General features: G+C 38.2%; 1 protein-coding gene across 2 annotated transcripts in view; it reads right to left on the reverse strand.

Moving 5' to 3' along the window:
- The window catches only part of NUDT14 (nudix hydrolase 14), a 59,179-nt gene that overhangs the window by 31,501 nt on the left and 7,761 nt on the right, over window positions 1–19,917 (reverse strand). Inside the window, exon 2 of one of the 2 annotated variants that reach the window (XM_071809722.1) lies at window positions 13,749–13,817. The exons of the other annotated variant lie outside the window; for it this stretch is intronic. Within the exon in view, the coding sequence (XP_071665823.1) occupies window positions 13,749–13,817 (69 nt within the window). The remainder of the gene's footprint in view (window positions 1–13,748; window positions 13,818–19,917) is intronic. 2 annotated transcript variants of the gene reach the window in all.

A 19,917-nucleotide genomic window follows, 5' to 3' on the forward strand; every position in this document is an offset into this window, starting at 1 on the left:
TACCAAGTACACAACAGCTGGTGGGGATTAGATAACAAGCACTCTGGTTCAGAGATTAAGCTCCTGAGCTTTATGCGTTTACCGAGCTTTTTGGACGAGTGACTGTTTGCTTGCTAGCTGGGTTTTCCTTCATTCCCACACCTCTAATTATAAACAGTTGTTCACCTCAAAATAAACTCTAGTCTCCTCTTCCATTGGTGTCTGCACATACCTTCTGTTAGCACGGACAGGAATCAAACACATGCGTCACAAGAGAAGCCCTGTCATTATTTAAATGCAATATAATGTTGAAAGAGAAATAAAATCAGCAAATTCCTAGTATGAACTGAAATACTAAAGCTTCTGTTTATCAAGCTATGCATATATCCAATCTGTTCTACCTGGTGAGAAATAGAGAAACAACTTTGAAAGGACTATGACACAACACAGTGTTGCAACACTTGAACTTAATAGGATAGGCTATATTGTGTGGTGAGATCATTTAAGGTATTAAATGTGTAAGGTCCACTCAATCTTTTGTAGGATTATTTCTGCCTGTAAGACATGTATTCCTGGGATTTTCTCTTGTCTGCAGATTGCTGTGCAATTTTCTACTTGACGTGAGTTGGGAAAGTGTGGACCAAGGGTAATTTCTTCAGCAAGTACCTTCATGTTGCTTCTCCAGTTTCAACCTTCCCCTGACCCAAATGGTAAGATGTGCCACCATCATCCTCTCCCTTTGTATTGTAGTGACCACCTGTGAGAAATGCAGGTGTCCAGCTGATGGAGAAGACAAAAAAGCCTGAACTAAAGCTCTCCTTGCATTAATTTAGGCTATTAGTCCTGTGATACTACTTCCTAACGTATGATCCTAGCAACAGTCTTCCTGGCTCTTTCCTCCCGCCATCCTTTTGCAAATTATAGAACCTGATTGCTTTGGAGCACTTATGATAGGGTTTCAAATAGCTGAGGAAAATTACACCCTAGAGAATGATCCTCATCCAGATGGGATCCATCAGATTTGAATGACCTCTTTCTCAAGGATGAGCCCCATTAGCATTAGGAGAATCTGCCTCACAGACGCACATATAATTTTTAACATAAACTAAAAGAAGGAAATGGTGCCCAAACATAAATTAATTAGAAAATAAAACATATATTTTGTGTTTTCTAAGTGAATGGATAGTACATAGCACTTTCTCAAGAATATGATTTGATTAGTTTAAGACCCAAATTCAAAACCAGACACAGGCTAAATTGATTTGAGTCTGTCCATTGAAGATGTAGGTTATCATCATACACTCTGACTGGACAATGTTTCTTAACCTATTTTCTGCCTATATTTGAATAAAAAATTATTTCACATGATCAACCTGCACCTGTCCAAATAAATAAATCGATAAACAAATGAAACATTCCAACATCTCATTGTTTACAGTGGCAGAAACTCAACTGAGCCCCATTCATGCCCTATTGTCCAAGGCAAACGTAATTTGAACCCAACCGTATGGCGTTGAGTTTCTATTGTACCGAATGTGCGGTTCTTTCCTAACAGACTAGCATGAAGGTTGCTAATTATTAATAGCATGTAAACAGTTACCAATGGTTCTTATGCTGCTTTACATACTTTACAGAACATTAATTCCAACCAGTTTCTAACCAACTATATCAAGCTGTATGTAATATATCTTCAAGACAAAAATATTAATTGCTGAAAGCAATTAAGAATCATACTTTTAAAAGCCAAGTATCCATGATTACTTGTTAAACTGTTCCATTCCATATATTCTGGCCTTTGACAATGCTCTCCTATCACCACTGATAGTTGGAAAGAATTAAAGGTATCAATGGTCAAAAATACTCTCAAAACAGAGAAGTATCTTTATGAAATATAAAAGCTCTCTCAAACCCTTGACACTCTTCATTTAATAAACATCCATATATCTTCATTATACTAAAATAGACCATTCTCCAATATCTAATAAAGAACAACCGAAGTTATCTGTCAATGAAGTGAGAGAAGTAAGTATAATTGGTCACAGGGAGATCTAGACACCAATAATGGGTCCTGTGATTTTTTATAAGGACAAATATGTCAAAAGTGTTTTATTTTCATTTTTATCTGTTCAGAATAGCAATTCTGACACTGCAACTACATTGTATAACACATATTTTATTTGGTAAATCTTTAATCACAAAGTAATCACACTAGTTCTGTGCTCAGTGCTCAGGTTCTGTGATATTGCAATGCTGAACTAGTGCATATAGAACGTGTAAATGAATAAAGATATATTCACAGTATCACAGTATGTTTGGGATTGGAAGGGACCTCAAAAGATCATCTAGTCCAATCCCCCTGCTGGAGCAGGATTCCAGGAGAGGCAGCACGTGAAACAACCTCGTTTCATATTACACAGAAGACAGATTACTTACGTAAGTACAAATTGCATAAGAAAGCCATATCAGGTCAGATGAGATGTCCATCTCGCCTAGTATCCTGTCTCTAACAGCGAAAGGAAAATGTAACAACAGAGGAAGCACACAGAAATGCTTCCCTGGAATACTCTTCCAAGTTTTTGACAAAGGCAGCTGAGGGGTGTCAAAAAGACAATATCTCAAAAAGGCACCCAAATTAAACACAGTCCTCCCCCCATTCTGAAAAGTGAGCGCAAATGGCCATTTCTGTGCTACTTGAATGTGTGTCACAAGTCCTGCTCATCTTGCCTACAAAACCGACTTGATAATGGCATTGACAATGTAGAATTACAACAATATGCTACCTGCTTGACAGTCTGCACAAGGAGAACTCCTCTTTCGGTTCAAGTGATTCCAGAACAACCATGCACTGTGAAGAACTCTCTGCTAGACAAGTGTTGACAGTGGATGCAGGTTCAGCAGATGTGACTCCTGCCAGCAGAGAGCTGCTTATGATGCCACCCACACCTGAGCTCCACATTCTCTGTTCTCCTTCCATCCTTGAAATAATTTTCCTAAGACTCTTCCTGCACCTACTAATTGCCATAATCACAGACAGAAGCCTGTTCACACTATCTGCTGTGGACAAGTTGGACTCTTCTGCAGCCTATAATCAAAATACCATTGAATTTCCTACCTACACTGTCTCTGCCTAAAATGCCTTACAAATCACTGCACCAGAGCTAATGCTATCCTCCGCTTTCCTCCACTGCTTTAGGCATTATAACATGTGAGCAACATGGTCAAATTGCTGTCAGGATACCTATGTAAAGGATAACTTTGTTTGCTAGAGAAACTTGCCTGAGACTTAGGCCAGCCTTGCCAATAAAGATAAAAAGGACACATTCTGCTAACAATGTAGGAAGAAACGTTCACTGACAATGATCTTATGGTGATACTGGATGTGCTCCACATGTGACAGAACCTGGACATGCTCTGAAACAAGTCACCTGGGAGATTCCCTCTGCTCTTCATTGGGGCAGCTTGAATGCATTCCTGCCCCTTTCCTCTGAGGGCAGCACCTATACGTGATCTGTCACCTGAGAAGCTCTTGAACCAGCTCATACATCAGGTAAAAGTGTCTCCAGATGCATCAATACTCACTGTGACACTGATACCATCCTCGGCCTTCAAAACACTCCCAGAGGCTGTGGTCTCTACTGTTATGTACAGGCGCATTGGGACCCACAATTTATTTGTAGATGCAGCTTGATCAAATGGAGGGAATAAGTACTTAAACACAATTTTAGAGAGACACATGCAGGCCTTTCCTCAAGGACCACCACCAAGGGCCGTCACCAAGGACCGTCCCAAAGAATGGGATCTGCTTATAAACAACACAAGTGAATTAGAACTATGGTGCGCCAGTTATAAAGAAGAGCTGCACCTTCCTAGTACTACTGAGTTTTGTGATGAGGAAAAGGACAGTGGAGCAGCAGGCAATCCCATGCAGCTGAACACAACCTAGGGACATGGCAGAAGTCTATAAAATCACAAATGGCATGGAGATGGCAAATATGAAACAATTATTCACTATTTCTCATAATACAGAAGCACTACCTCACAGCTGGCTACCTGAGGAGAGAGGCTGATGCGTATCTGGGCACCGAACTGCCTCCTTTCAAGGAACGAGAGCTGAAGTCCAGCAGCAGCACAGAGAAGTTTGCTTTCCTTGTTCTAGGTATAAATAATTAATTGATAGCTTCTGAAACACATACATGCACCCTGTATTACATACATGTTCTATACTCACATAATTAAAAGTTTATATTTCTTAGCTTTTATTAATTTTGTATATATTCTTATTTTTTTATATTATTATATTTTAAAATATATTTTATTATATTCTGAAGAGTGAACTGAAAACATTTTAGCATAACCTGTGCAAGAACATTCCCAAAACTTCTTTAAATGCTTCCTTTCACTCTATGTAATAATTGTTATACAACATTATACAGGGATGTGTAAAATGAATCCTCAACACGAAGGTTTACAGTCACAGATTTCCTGTAGTTACCCCGTTGGGAGTTCAGACCATTCAAAAATAAAAATTTATGATGAATTTACACTGATTTAAATGACAGCCAAACTTCTTGTTATGAGCACTGGACAGGTAACACATGACTGATGCAGAAATGATACTTATCCAAAATCTAGTTAAAGCTTCTCCTATTTTATTTCCCTCATTTAAGTATGTAATAATCTTAAAAGCTACTGAAATTAAGACACTGGCCACTGGTGGACAGTAGGATGACCATGAGCCAGCACTGTGTCCTTGTAGCCAGGAAGGCCCATGGCATCCTGGGGTGTATTAGAAGAGGGGTGGTCAGTAGGTCGGAGGGGTTCTCCTTCCCCTCTACTCTGCCCTGGTGAGACCACATCTGGAATATTGTGTCCAGTTCTGGGCCCCTCAATTCCAGAAGAACAAGGAACTGCTGGAGAGAATCCAGCGCAGGGCAACAAAGATGATGGAGTGGAGCATCTCCCATGTGAGGAAAGGCTGAGGGAGCTGGGGCTCTTTAGCTTGGAGGAGACTGAGGGGTGACCTCATTCATGTTTATAAAAACGTAAAGGGTGAGTGTCAGAAGGATGGAGCCAGGCTCTTCTTGGTGACAACCAATGATAGGACAAGGGGCAATGGGTGTAAACTGGAATACAGGAGGTTCCACTTAAATAGAAGAAACTTCTTCTCAGTGAGGGTGACAGAGCCTGTATCAGGCTGCCCAGGAGGTTGTGGAGTCTCCTACTCTGGAGACATTCAAAACCCGCCTGGACACCTTCCTGTGTAACCTCACCTGGGTGTTCCTGCTCCGGCAGGGGGATTGGACTGGATGATCTTTTGAGGTCCCTTCTAATCCCTGACATTCTGTGATTCACTGTTATCTCCCATGTTTATCCACAGAAAACTTCTGTTTGGACAGACGAAGTTGCCAAGAACTGTGAAGTCACCAAAATCACTTCAGTAAAAAGGATTCATACCTTGTATTACAAATTTTTGAGGAGACTGGCAACAGGCTAAGCAGGCAGATCACTGAAACTGTTGGGAAAATATGTCCAAAATAAGCAAACTTATGCCACTAAAGGAGAGGGGAAAAAATCCATCCATGACAATGATTAACTTCTTACTGTTTACATTACAGGAGAGACAACGTCACATTTGGCGACCCATTGTGATAGGCACTAAACATATGTAGTGGGAACAGTTCCTGTTCAATGATCTTACAGTTCAGTTGGAGCCCAGACAAAAGTTGGTGTAAACAAACGGGCAGTTAAGGAAAAAAGACAAATACATTATGGTATAGATAAGCTACATGCACAAGTCATGAGGGTTAAAATGACAAACAACAGTCATGATCCCCCAGCCTCTACCAGTTGGGCTGGGTTTAAAGCAGTCACCCAAGAAGTAGATGTTCCATGTTTGTGAAAAAAATCAAACTCGAGAAGCTGAAGCAATTAAAACATAAAAATAATTGTCCTCATTCCTCCACTTACTCTGTTTTCACACTCCCAAGACACAAAAGCAGTTCATGTCCTTAAGCAAAGGGATTATGACCATTTGTCATGCAATAAAAGAAAACACTATAGGTAAAGAAAAACAGATAGAGAATTAATTGGCAAATAACGGACTTAAACCAGAGTCAGCAAAGCCAAGCAAGTGTGCGGTCCCTGTTTAATGATTTACATGTAACTAAGCAGTAAAACTCCCGAAGGGAATAATCAGATTTTGCTTTTCTCTGTTCTTGGAAATTTTTTTGAAAGGTTGTTCTTTTTTTTTTTTTAATTTAAAAACGTGTAACACTTGTTTATTGCACTCAGTTTCACATTAAACCAATCTTCTGTAAATTCATCTACACAGTTTAACATCAATGTGCACAGCAGTGCATCTATCTGGAAATTCACTTCGCATTCTCTTGCTGAGGTGTCTACTTGTCATCCAGAACCGCACAGCAAGACAACACCAAATTTGTCACTTTATTAGATGGGTTTTCATCAGGTTAATCTGGATGAACAGGACACTCAAGGAATTGGCTCAGTAAGACACAGAAAAATCTGCACCAACACAGCCAGCTCCTGCAGCCTCCTGACGCCTTTATTTCCTTAACTGGTCTTAGCTTAATGCTTTTCAGTTATATTCACCTTTTAATGACCAATAATATCTGCCAAGAGGTAAATTGACAACAAAAAGCAACTCAGTAATTCCTTACTTTTTGGTTTATAAAATACATGCTCCTACAATGGGAAAATAGGCCCTGAAGATGTGACCTAGATGCTGCTTCTGCTTGAGTCCCAGTTCTTGGGCCAAACAGAGCAGACATCCCTGTGCTAAACCCAGAAGAAAGAAGATACTGGATGCTAAAAGCTAAGCCCTTGTCCCTCTGGAAAGGAACCTTTCCTTCCTTTCTCCACTTGCTACATAAAAGAGCTCCTGTCAGTTGAGACTTCCTTCTTACATTTCCTTTTTTCAGCTTAATGGAATTTGATGTCACATCTGTAGCAGTCTTCAGTGGAATCATATGAGGATTTATAGTATAATATAAACCATTTCTTGCCAACTGAATTATTAATGCTATAACTCTTTGTAATAAATCATCAATACATAAAGTTTTCAGTGTCCAGACCAATGTGCCCACACCAATGTGCCCACAGAAGCTGAACCTCCAAGACAAACTCGAGACTAAATACTTCATGCTTTTCACTTTCCTGTCATACAGTTAGTGACCAAATTACCTTGCACTGTCTGGATATTTTTCATAGTACTTTCAGCACTATGCCATGAAGAAAAATTATCTTAATAAATTAAAAAAAAAAAAAAATCTTTGACCCCAAAAAATCTATAGTTTGCCATTTATTTAAAGTGATAAGGCATCAGTAGTCAACACGATACTGTGAAACCTGTATGAAGAACAGAAATCAGAGCTAAATCAAGTTTGGACTTGTGAAGTTTTCCAAATAAGAATAAAATAAAATACCTGCTCAGTACACTTTAAAAGTTTCATTGATTCCTGTTGAATATTTTTGTTGCATTAATAAGTGAGTGGGATGGGGTTTTGTTTATAGAAGCTTGAGAGCTGCCATGCTGGATCTAAAAATCTTCTTTATCCACAAAAAAACAATGCAAAGGAACATTAAAATATTCAAGGACAATTAACATCCTATTTTTTCATCTTGAAGAAAAGCCCTGTCCTGAACAGGCTATTTTGCATATGAAATCTGTTTGAAATAATGACTTAGCACAGGCTTTTTGTCTACTTTAAAGGTATGATTTGTGATAAGCAGGGAGAAAGCTGTCTTCTTTTTATATAATTACAGATTTCATAGAAAGTATTGCATATCTTTCAAAATGAAAGCGAGTGCTTTCAGCTGGCATAAAGCCATGCAATTCAATTATAAAAAATAAGAAAATCAATAAAATCATTTTAATTTGCATTAGTTCAGTGCCTGGCTCTCTTTTTTTTTTTTTTTCCCTTTTGAATGTATACAGCAGTATTAGGGAATTGTCTTATGCTTGGCTATCATATTACACAACTACTAATTTTACTAATTTAAATGCAAAGTGTTGCTGTTAAGCTTGCTCAGTCCCAGGTTGCAGCCCCATAACCATGTAAATCAGTCAATGAGAACCCAGGCTGCCCCTTTTCCCCTTTTCCTACCCCAGATCCACATCTCTGCTCTGCCCCTACCCCATCGTTGGTATTTGTGCAACCACACAGCAAGCTGGTTCTGGGTACTGATCTGCCTAATAAACAGTGCTCCATAATAAAACCTGATGAAAAAAATATGTATTTTTAATAATTCATGGATGTAACTCTATTATATACACACCAAGATTTCGCCAATAACTACTAATAAGAATAGTCTTGGTCTACTCAAAATTACTCCAGGAGGGTAGAGATCTATCTGATGAGGAATGTTCTAGAGAAAGACACACAAAGAAGCCCAAACTCCACTTTCAGTCCCACACCCACTAAGGCACTCCGTCAGACTGCACATGCTGGCCTAAATGAAGCCTCATCTTCAAAAGCAATTTGCAGAATTACTTGCTGATGTTGAAGAACTACTTCAAAAGAGTTTTAAGTGTTATGGAATTTGACTGTTTTTTAAACAAGCCGCTGTTTAAGCTCAAGAGGAAGGGGGAGAGTGTCTGTTTTTTAAACAAAGCTTGTAAGATTTCATTACTAAACTACCCAGAATGTTAATTTTAAAAGCATCATAATTACAAATAATTTTGCAGTTTTTAACTTACCCATATTTAAACGTTCCAGTTTGAAATGACTGGTTTTAGTACTTTTGTGGAATCTTCACCCAAAAATACACAAACTGATGACTTTTCAACATTAAGAATGAACATTCTATCTGAAGCATAAATACTACTGCTGCTAATTGGCTTTAATTTACAATATTATCAATTTCAGAAGTAAGACTAAGTTGGCAAAGTTCATGGGGACCAATCATCCTATACACTAAAGAACGTGCCAGCTCCAGCTAATACAGCAGTTCTGGGCAGGGCAAAGTTGCTCTGGTCTTCATTACATTCATTTTGTGTTTAAGAATCTTGAACAAGTGACAGGGGTGCTCAGCTCAATGTGAGAGCCAACTCTTTGAGGCATGGACTTCTTATCTGAAATTAGCTGGAAGACATAAAGGTACTTCTTGAAGAAATCATAATGTATACTAATGGAGACCACACCAGAGATACCTCAAGAGACATAAAACCCAAGGTCATAGACTGTAATTTTTACAACCCATATCAATTTTCTCTTCAAAGTGAGGGTTATTCTGGTAGGAGTTTGTAATGAAACTGCAAACAGATGGTTATGGCAATAGAGTTTACTGTTCAAAGGTGCAATTTCTTCACACGTTAGGAGGTAAAATAAACAATGGAGAAGGCATTAATTTATTCAACTGTTAATGCAATACTGGGCCAACCCACTTTGTTCATTTTATGTACATCAACTGCCAGAACAATTACAACTAAGATACTTGATGTGTAAGTAAACTTTCTCCTATAATCCTCTGGAAGTTTACTTTACAGGTCACAGTTTGGTTTTTGTGTGTACTTTTCAACAATGGAGTTGTTGCAGTTTAGCTTGGCATTCATTTATCAGTAAGATCACTTACCTTTGAATGAAATTTATAAAACATGAGAATTAAGCATATATAAGTAAACTAAATTAAGTCAAATCTCCTTTCTCTCCTTGTTTTTCTGTTTCTAATATACACTGTTATTAAGAACAATTGCATATCCATATCAAACACACTTGATTCCAAGGCAAATACACAGTAGCACAGTGAAATCTATACTACAAAGAATAAAGATGTAGTGCTTGTGTTAAGAAACACGATATGCACAAAGGTCAAATTTATGACTTTTCTTACATCATTTTACTCTGAGGTCAGCATATAATTTAAGGTTATAAACTGAGACACACATGGGACTTTCCTAGTACTAGGAGGTTAACTCCAATCCTGTTGAAAGGAACCAATTGCTAATAGGTATAGTTAGCATACTCTAGTTATTGCATACAAATGACAAAATTTAAACCAAACATTCAACTGTTCTGTGTTTTACTTAAATTTCTGTCATATTATTGAATTTTGATGTATGTATTTTCCCATTTTCACTAAACTGTGTTTTCTCTTTGAAGTTTATGTCAAACTTCTGTATTTTGCGGGGATAAAAGGAACATACACTTTCCATATTTACAAAATTACTAACACTACTTTTTCCACAGAGTCATAGTAAAGCATGAAATCTGAAACTTTCACTGGACATAGTTAAGGAATGTTTTCCTAACAATGAAAGATGATTCGACAGAGACAATATCATTTGCAAACTGTGCATTCAGCTGATGTGACAGCAAAATACTTTTCTGTAAATAAATACTGTACTTTCAAATAGATGTGTTACACATCTCACATAGCCACTTATGTCCGTAATTTCCATGCTTCAGCCTGGTGTCTGGTATTAAAACAGCAGAAACATTTGTGTAGTCACACACTGAGCCACGGTAAGATGTCACCCGGTTAAACCAACTCAGCACCAAAAAACCTCCATTGCCAGTCGTGTTGCCACTGCACAAAGGTACGTGCCACACAAAAGAGGGACAACTGCCCTAATTTCACATCTCACATTCTACAGTTCTGATCTGGCAAATAATTACGGACACCCTAGACTTTATGTTGTTCAATGGGATTAATACACCTATCTTTGAAGAGGATCAGAAGCTAGAAGCAATTGAGACAATTGTCTTGGGAAAAATCATGATCAGAAATTGTAATGTTTTGTCTTCTGAATTCTGTATCAGGGCAAACAAAAGCACATCCCTGCAGAAAAGAAGCATGGACTTTTTAAAATTTATTTATTAATTCATTGTACACATTACACATCCAGGGAACATCAAGGGAAAATAAAATTCCCTGAACAACCTGGGAGGCTGAGAAACACAGGTCCAGGAGGCACATCTGCTTGCTCCAGCTCAGAGAATAAAAGCCAGGGAAATACCTCAACCAGAGAGCTTCTGAGAACTCCTAGGTGTTCTGTGCTTTATTTATTTTTCTGGAGTTTTCCTTATTTGTATAAATTGTTACATATTCATGGAGTTAGAAACATACAAACAAACATGGCCTTTGTAGTTCAGTAATAAATGAATCTGGGGAGCAGGAGACATGAGTTCATATCCCTGCTTTAATTTTTAATAATTCACAGACAGCTCCAAAAGACGAGATTTAAGAAAGCACTTTGCAGCATTCAATAACCTCCACTTTTAAGGCACTCACTGGGAAGATGGAAGATCTGAATTTAGACTTTACTCTGAACCGCTATCATTTCGGGCAAATGCCAAAACCCCAAGAAACATCTAAACACCTTTACTGCATAATGCCATATTCTGTGGTGAGATTTAAACTGCAGTATTTGTTCTAAGATTATAAAACTACTTCTGCTCTGCTCCCTGATGCAGCCTCAGTGAAATTCAGTGAGTGATTCCTGAAAATTCCTAAGTAAAATGGCACTTACACTCCTAGGTCCTTAAGACAACATTTTCCAAACAGCTACATTGTGCTGAGTCACAGCTAACGAGAAGAAAAATAAGCTTTAATTTGAAATTGTAAAGAGACAAAATCGATTTAAAATGTCTCCAGCAAACCTGTTTTAACCTTTTCTGGCCCATTGGCAGCTGCTTCTTTTCACCACAAAGTTACCAAGGTAAAGGGCCTGACTGGAATTTCAGACTAGTTATATTTAATGACAGGCAGGGGAAATAATTCTGCTCTTGTCATAACATACCTATATCAATTCTGTCTGCAGTAGGTGTTTCAAGGTAGAGGGAGATTCAGTATAAAGTACCCATTCCGAGTCCCAGACCCCACGGTAGATGGGAAATCTCACTTGATATTCTTGAACTCCTCCTGTGTGCTGATTAGTCAAAATATCCTTTCAACCCCTTAGGCAGAGGACTCTCCAAATGATGCTGGACAAACACGGCTTTGATCCAAATCATAATCCCACAACTTGTGATTCCCCTGACCACTCACTGGTATAGCACCCCAAAGATTTTGGGACTGCTGAAGGCAACCTCATGTAGAATGTCTGACCCAGAGAGACATCCACCTCATGGACCTCGCCAGGATTTAGGGTTCTCACTTCACCTCACCTCTGCAGGCACAGCAGGGAGAGAAGCAAACACAAGTACAGCAAGTAGAAGGAGAAAATGAATCTTAAAATCATCATACCCAAGGCAACCACTACGCCTACAGGCATCATTTCTTCTCCTTTGCTACCCTAGGTCATGACCCTCACCCAAAAGAGGAAGGAAAGAGACTGTCCTTTCATCATTAATTTCACTATGCCATTCAGGAGAACAACACTGACAACAGCATAAAACCACAGTTTAAGTTGCCACTGGTATTGCAGCCAATGCAAATCACCACCATCAATTGCCTAATATTTCTCATTACCTCTTCAGTCACTCTTACAAATTCCACTCCACCTATCCCTCTTCCACCACAGCTGATGAATGCTGTTCTAATTTCAGAAACAAAAGCTACCAACTATGCCACCTGAAGCAGAACAGTGAGAAGAGAACGCCTGTGTATAGACTGTTGCATCATTAAAATTGGATTAAAAAAAACCCAAAAAACAAAAAACCAAAACACAACACAACACAGAAAACAATCTATCATGCATAACTTCAAAGTTACTTGGTTTTGCAAATGCACCTGGGAAGAAACACCTAAGATCATGTAAGTAAGATTTTAAAAAGAAACTAATAAATCTATTCATTTATTTTTAACTTACTAGGGACAAAATATTTCTGATGCAGAAATCAAATCAATGCAGGAACACTATAGCTCAATGAACTGTACACTTTGCATCACACATCAGTCTGGTACACGCCAACAAAGAACTGGCATTAACCAGATAAACCAAGGTTAGCAAGCAGCACTTGGGAGCTCCTAAGTTTCAACAAAGTTGGGAACAAAGCCAGGTGCAGCACCGAGGTGTCTCCATGGTGAGGTAAGAGCAGGGAAGGACGCCTCCTGCACACCGAGTCTCACAGGAACTCAAGGTTACCGCTTACTGCAAGTGTTTTCCTAGACAAGGTCCCGGGATTTTTAGCATGTCTCCTCAGCAGTACTGAATACTGCGAGCACGTTAAAAACTATTTATTGCCTTTTCTGTTGGCTTCTTCAACAGAATACCGTGATACCCTAAGCTTTAAGACTTTATCCTGAGCATGCAACGGCATGAACGCAGCACAGACAGAAGAGCCTAAAACCTTAGGGGAAGAATGAAGTTCACAAATTCGCTCCACAGATTCAGCAGGGCTGGTCTGAGAATGAACAATTAACTTCCACAAGTACTACAGGCAATTACACACCTTCCCTTGTGAGATTAAGACACACTTTTCTGACCAAAAATGTATACAAAACACTGCAGAAAGTTACTTCTTTTTCCTTTCATCCTCTCCCCAAGGCACAAGCGTTAGGTGTGGTTTGTCGTCCCCTGAAGGCCGAGCTGGACGACATGCCACCGCTCTGGCGGGAGGGCTGCAGAAGAATGCACAGACAAAGGGGGGAAGACACAATGCCAACTGGCATTCATCTGAGAAATACTTCAAAAGCAAATAATCCAACAGTTTTTCCGTTCAGTGAAATAGTTTCCCTAAGTAGCTTGTTTTCAGCGCCTGGGTGTGATTAAATCTTTACTCTCCCACCCCCTCCAACATAATTCTTACACTTAAATCTTGGCATTTATATTATTACTTTTACAAATTAATCTTTATGGAGCGTACCGTGATGCTCTCAGGAGGCTCGTACGTTCCTGTGAGTCTTGTGAGAGCTCTGCCAAGAGGTTTTAACTCCTAAATAGATCAAAGAGAAAGTAACAAAATAAAAAGAAATAGGTTTCTCCAGCCATCTCTCTCCAACAAGAAAAAATGATGGTTTAAAGACACAATCAGGGAGACAAACTGGTTTCAAATTTGGAGGAACTATCCCATCAAGTACTACAGTAGTAATTTCTGTACTAATTATTACTGACTGGTTTCACTGAATAGGAGGCCAGTAATCTCACATTACTCTCTAACTTATCAGAGTGGTACAGACCAGACAAGTTACAGATCAAATTTTAGGCCATACAAAAAGCAGCTCTATGAAGTATCAGTCTAAAGAGCAACACCAGCATTGCAGACAAAGTACGCCAGAAACTGCCTACCTATGTCCAATAATTTAAAGTGTCAGAAATGTTACAATGCTGAAAGCAGAGTGCTAAGTGCAGATGTACGTAGGAAATTCTAAGATTTGCCAAAAGACTTGATAGACAACTTGTCTTCTAATCCTGCTGCTTAAAAATCTCATCAAGCTTAAGTGACCAAATAATAACAAAGGTATGTCTTAAAGCCAAAGCAAAATGGAATTAAGCCCACAGTGACAGTTTATTTCAGCATTTCAAGATAAGAATATATACAAGAGCTATATAGGTTCATATTCTAAATAGAGTTTTAAATTATTTACAATATTATACTCAATATACAAATTAACCTGTTTCCCCTATTTTTACCACATCTTGACTTCCAGCTCTGTTTGTCAGAACATGTAATTTCTGCTCAAAAAGCACTGAACTGCTGTAACTCCAATCACCTTACTTTCTAAGAAATAAAATCCGTTAGTGAAATTGCTTTAGCCTTTGCCTGAAGTCTGATTAAGAAGTACAAGTGAAGACATGGCCTCACCAATGAGAGACACAAAAATACCATTGCAGTCAGCAAGGCTGGGATATCAGTTGTTTTTAAAAATACGTGATAAGGATCTTAGTGTCTGGCCTTTCATAGTCCAGACCTATTTATAGTCTAGAACCTTTTTATGCAGCAAAAGAAAATGCTACATCTATTCCAAGTCCACAGATAATTATTATAGCTAATTAAGACATCAGCTAAAATAACAAATATCATTGCAAATAATCCTTAAAATAATAACACCGAGTTATCAAATTCCATGTAGTTCATTGCATAATCAATATTCCAACTAAGTTAAATGATCATGTACATTATGAAATTCTTACAGAATCACTCTGATTTTATGCTTTTGATGATATATATGTTTTCTAAGCATATCATGTGCAGAAAATCCAGTAACTACAGTCATCACGTTAGGTTCTTGGGAAAAACAAACTTCTACATTAAGAACCAGATCTAGAGTGGGAATCATGCACAGGTGTAGCTGTTTAACTCCAGAAAGAACTTGCAAAATGAAACTGAAAGTAGAGCATGGAACACTCTTGGAAACTTAAGATGGAGTGTGAATAACACACGGTATTGCTTCATCAGCTTGCTGAGGAATTCTTCGAGTCTTTTAAAACAATTGTTTGTACTTGCTTACTAAATAAGCACCTTGATCATCTGCAGCACGACATACCAGAACAACCATTTGGCTTAGAAGAATGAAGCTCAACGTGTCAGTGGAAATGCTGTTTTCTAGGCACATTCTTTTTAACAATAAGAAACACACAATTTCTAGATGATACACAAATGTAGTTTGCACACACTGAACACGTAGAACAAATCTTATACACTGCAACACAAAGAAAATAAGTATTTCAGAAATAAATAAGAATTTGAAGAACTAGGTAATCAAAAATACCAGAAGAAATAATCCCTAAATACAGGACAAATAAAATTAAAAAGCACAGTAGCCATCACCTGTATTTTAATGCTTGTGTACTTTTGCCTTTGTGCATTAGGAAAGAAAACCATCTCGGAAAAAAAAGATCTTGTGTAATGCACACCCACACAGAGGGTCACAAGAGCTATGAAAGAGATACTTAACACAGGTTCATGAGTAGATGACAAGCCATTAAACTTTCACCTCTAGGTAGCTATCATGATCTGATGTCTTTTATGATATCTCCCCTTTTTTAATTAAAATCTACAACGTGTTTAACAAGCAATTCTTCCATCAATCTTTGATGTGTTTTACTTATAAAGCAATGACAGTTTTCAGTTCAGTCTCCTTAAAGTTCCAGAGAAACCATTTTCCACTCACTTGCTTTGAAAGCCATTAAAACAACTTGATGAAGAACAGCAGCGGGGGGCTAATAGAAGCCAAGGCTTAGTAACAATCTTTAGATTTTTCTCCTAAGACTTTCTCACAGACGCTCCTCACAAAGATCCTCAGGGCTTTTCATCCTCTCCTTTCTCCCCATCCCCCTAAAAATCAGTTCAAAGTGACAGATGCAACTAACTCTGGGTTTTGCTGTTTTCTTAATTTCACTTTTACTTCTCAGTTTTGGTAGACATAATGGACATTTGATTCCCAGAGTGGTGGTCATCTCCTCATCATCTTCCTGTTAGGAGAAAATAATACACAGAAAGATTCAAGAAGTAACTGGAAAACATCTTCTAACCTGTCATCTATTTTAAAGAGAGTACTGGTACAGAGAAATGTAACAGTTGCTTAGAAGTCATATACAATGAGAATTCAATTAATTGAATTAATTAGTGATTAATTGATTAGTGATTTATATACAATTCTATGTTTTACTGCAGTATTTCTGAAACGTTCATGATGACAGTGACCCTGTAACAGAATATAAACTAAATAAGTATGCAAGCCAACTGCAAATAATCTTCAACCACCCTTTAAAAATGGGAACTGCCTGTAACAAATAGTGAGTTCTCCAGCTACAGTTTCTTGAAACTGTAGACATCAAAGTTTCATGGAAAACAACTATTAGGAGAGTACTTATGCTGATCAGAATCAGTAACACATACCTTTTTATTTATGTTTTGCTACGCTCACCACCATTTTATTTCTTTATTATTATGGCCACTTGAAGTACAATCTTTGTTGATCACTCATTTTGGGGAACTTCTGGAACTTCAGAACTCTACGGACTCTTTTAATTGTTGTATTGAGGCGATGCCGCTGTGGTCACAATACCACACATGGCATTTCTGCAACATGAACAGCTACTTCCATGAGGCTGGGCTATGGGACATAGCTATTCATCCCAGGTTTCAGTTAGAATACCTTGTTCTTTTGAGAGCTAGAGCCCCAGTATAGTACACATGGTTAGGAGCAAAGAAGGACTAAAGGAGGCCAGATACACGTCTCCTCATCTCGAGGAGAGGGGCAGCACATGGGAGAGATCTGAGGTCAGGCAAGACAGATGGCGGGCATTCCCATTACCGCTAAGTCACCTCTTGTCCTTACACCATTGAGCTTTATGTTTTCCAATTGGTGACTCTCACAGTATGTGTTTCTGCTTTATTTTAGCGAGCTCATGTTTGTAAAACAAACTGGAAGAATACACTGTGGAATAAACTTCTAGATGACTGAGAACAAATCATATTGATACTTTCTCAGAGCAATGTCAACAATCATACTTTCTGCAAATCCTCTTGCTGAAGTAGTAACTATCAAAATGTTAATGAGAGATTTTTTTAATGAAATTTTCTTTAAAAATTAAAAAAAACCACCCACAGAAGAAATTCTAAGTCAGTGAACTGACATACAGTCATATCAGTAACCACAAAAAAAGCTTCTGTTGTCTTTCTGAGAGAATTATATCATAAATATTGGAAAAGAATCCATCACTAATATAAACTAAAAGAAGTCTGAGAAGTACAGAAACAATATGCTACGGAATGGAAACAGTTATGTATCATTTTCTACAAGCACACCATCACTTTACAGAATTGAAAAAAAGTAAGGCTGGAAGGACCTCACAAGATCAGTCAGTACAACTCTCTTTTAATGGTGGCAGGATCAAACATATGTTCTATGAGTGCTATATAATATATGCCAGATACAGAACATGCATCTGAGCACTATCCAGTCAGAGCCCCCTTTCAGGCTGTTCCATGATTCAAACTATTCTACCATTTGTGCAATTTGGGGTTTAAAATAAATAGTTGTGATAACACTAAGATTGTTATGCTAGAAGTACAAGACCTAGAGTTCATCATGAATGCTACTGCAGAATAACCATTTAATTAAACTTACCATTATCAATACTTCTTTCTGCATTTGTTTTCAAGTATTAATGCGTACTTCTCCAGGAGGGTAAACTTTTTTTCTATTTTCAGAGAAAGAATGTCTCTCACCTTTAGGAGTTTAGCCTCATTTCCCTATAATGTATTCATCACCGCTCAGCACATCTGTCCCAGCAAATCCTATTTCCTGTTCTATTCATGAGGCTCAGCAACCTGGAGCTTTAGTGATTGCCGCCACACTTTTCCCATGGCCTTCTCACCTCTCACCCCCCCACGCACCCCGCTCCCATTGTTTATCATCTGTTCTCCCCTGCTGCAAACTGCTGTCAGATGTTCACTTAGCCCTAATCTTACTCGCTGCCTTTGATATTCTTTCTAATCCAACAACCTGTCAACTGGGGCATCAGCCCATGTCCAGACCAGCTGCTCTGTCACAGGCCCTGAGATTCCCTCTCAGCTCCAAGAGGTATTTAAAGGATTTTGACACAGCAACCGCGACGTGAAACAAATAATTAATGCTGTTTTGATCAGTGGTTGGGGCTTTAGTGTGACATGAGCTGACCACTAAGAAAAACTGAGCTTTACTTTGTTTAAACTTCAGGAAACTTCAGTGTTACTGCATGAACAAGATTTTGATCAATGTCTGAAGGACGGTACCAAAAAGCTGAGTTCTTTAACTTGCTTTAGTTAAAAATTATGAAGAATAACTAATCTGAATGCAAGCCAGAGGGGCAGTTAACTTTATATGCCTGCTATGTAAAGCATGCCTTTTTTATGCAACATCAACTTGTGTAGAGTTTTCAAAGCACAGGAGCTGATCTTTTATGAGTTACAGCTGAAAATACAAGTGTATTTTAAATATGGCAGCAGTCGAGGTAAAAATGTTATTTAAAACACACTTGCATTTTCAGGAATATAAGTATGGTTTCATCCCATATAGACCATCAAAGCCAGACATTTTCAAGAACATTCCCATTTACAGAAAATGTCTAATTTGCATAATATTCAGATTTGCTATAAACACTTAAAATGTTACAGCGTTCATCTGCTTTAAAACATACCAAATACACATAATGTCATAGCTGAAATTATGATTCAGAAGACAGACTTTTTGTACAGGGAAAAAGTTTCTGCTATTTAAGCAAACATATGTATTTTGATCCAAACTGAAAAACAAATAAAGCATTTAGTTGTTGAAGAACATGAATACTACTTTATTTCTCAGATCTAAGTGCAATTACTACAAAAGAGACAGTACCAAACAAGTCAAAAAAGCCTATTTTATATCCCATAGTAGTCTTATTTCACACAAAAAAATACAATCAAATCTGAGTGATGGATTTTATAACATGGTTCATCCACTTAGAACTAAACCACTTTCGTTCCTAGGGCTTGTCTATACCAGGACATAAAGAAAATGAATCTGAAGTAAGTACCTTGTTGAACTTCAATTCTGCTAGTTAAACTCCATTAAACCCCTGTGTGGATGCAGTCATTCAGTTTAGTTTACTGCTCCCTTAGGGCACGCACTGGAAAGTTAACATGGATTAAGGTAGGGTATGAATTCAAAGTGCAACCATTCTTTGAAAATGGTTTAACGTAAACAGAACCAGACTCTTTGTTGTAGAATGAGACATGGAGTTAATCAGGAAAGTCCTGTGTAGACAAGCCCTTGCAGATGAGGCTACCGGAGTGGGATTGTCAAAGCCGATGGTTTTCAACCTCTCCATCTGCAGACCTGGAAACATCTTCCAGTGAAGCTGCAGACCTTGGTAGCACATTAAAATCCACTGATAATTGATGTGCATTCTTAGTCGGCTCATATGGATGACCTACCAGCAGCCCAATGGCCCTCAATGGGCGATGTATCAGAACTCGAAAAACACTGGTTTAAGCTAAATACAACTTACATACCTCCTAATAGTGAGTCTTAACTTCGTAGCTATTGCACAGTAACTGAAGCAGTCTA

Source organism: Patagioenas fasciata, chromosome 5 (assembly GCF_037038585.1).
Source record: "Patagioenas fasciata isolate bPatFas1 chromosome 5, bPatFas1.hap1, whole genome shotgun sequence".
NCBI lineage: Eukaryota > Metazoa > Chordata > Aves > Columbiformes > Columbidae > Patagioenas > Patagioenas fasciata.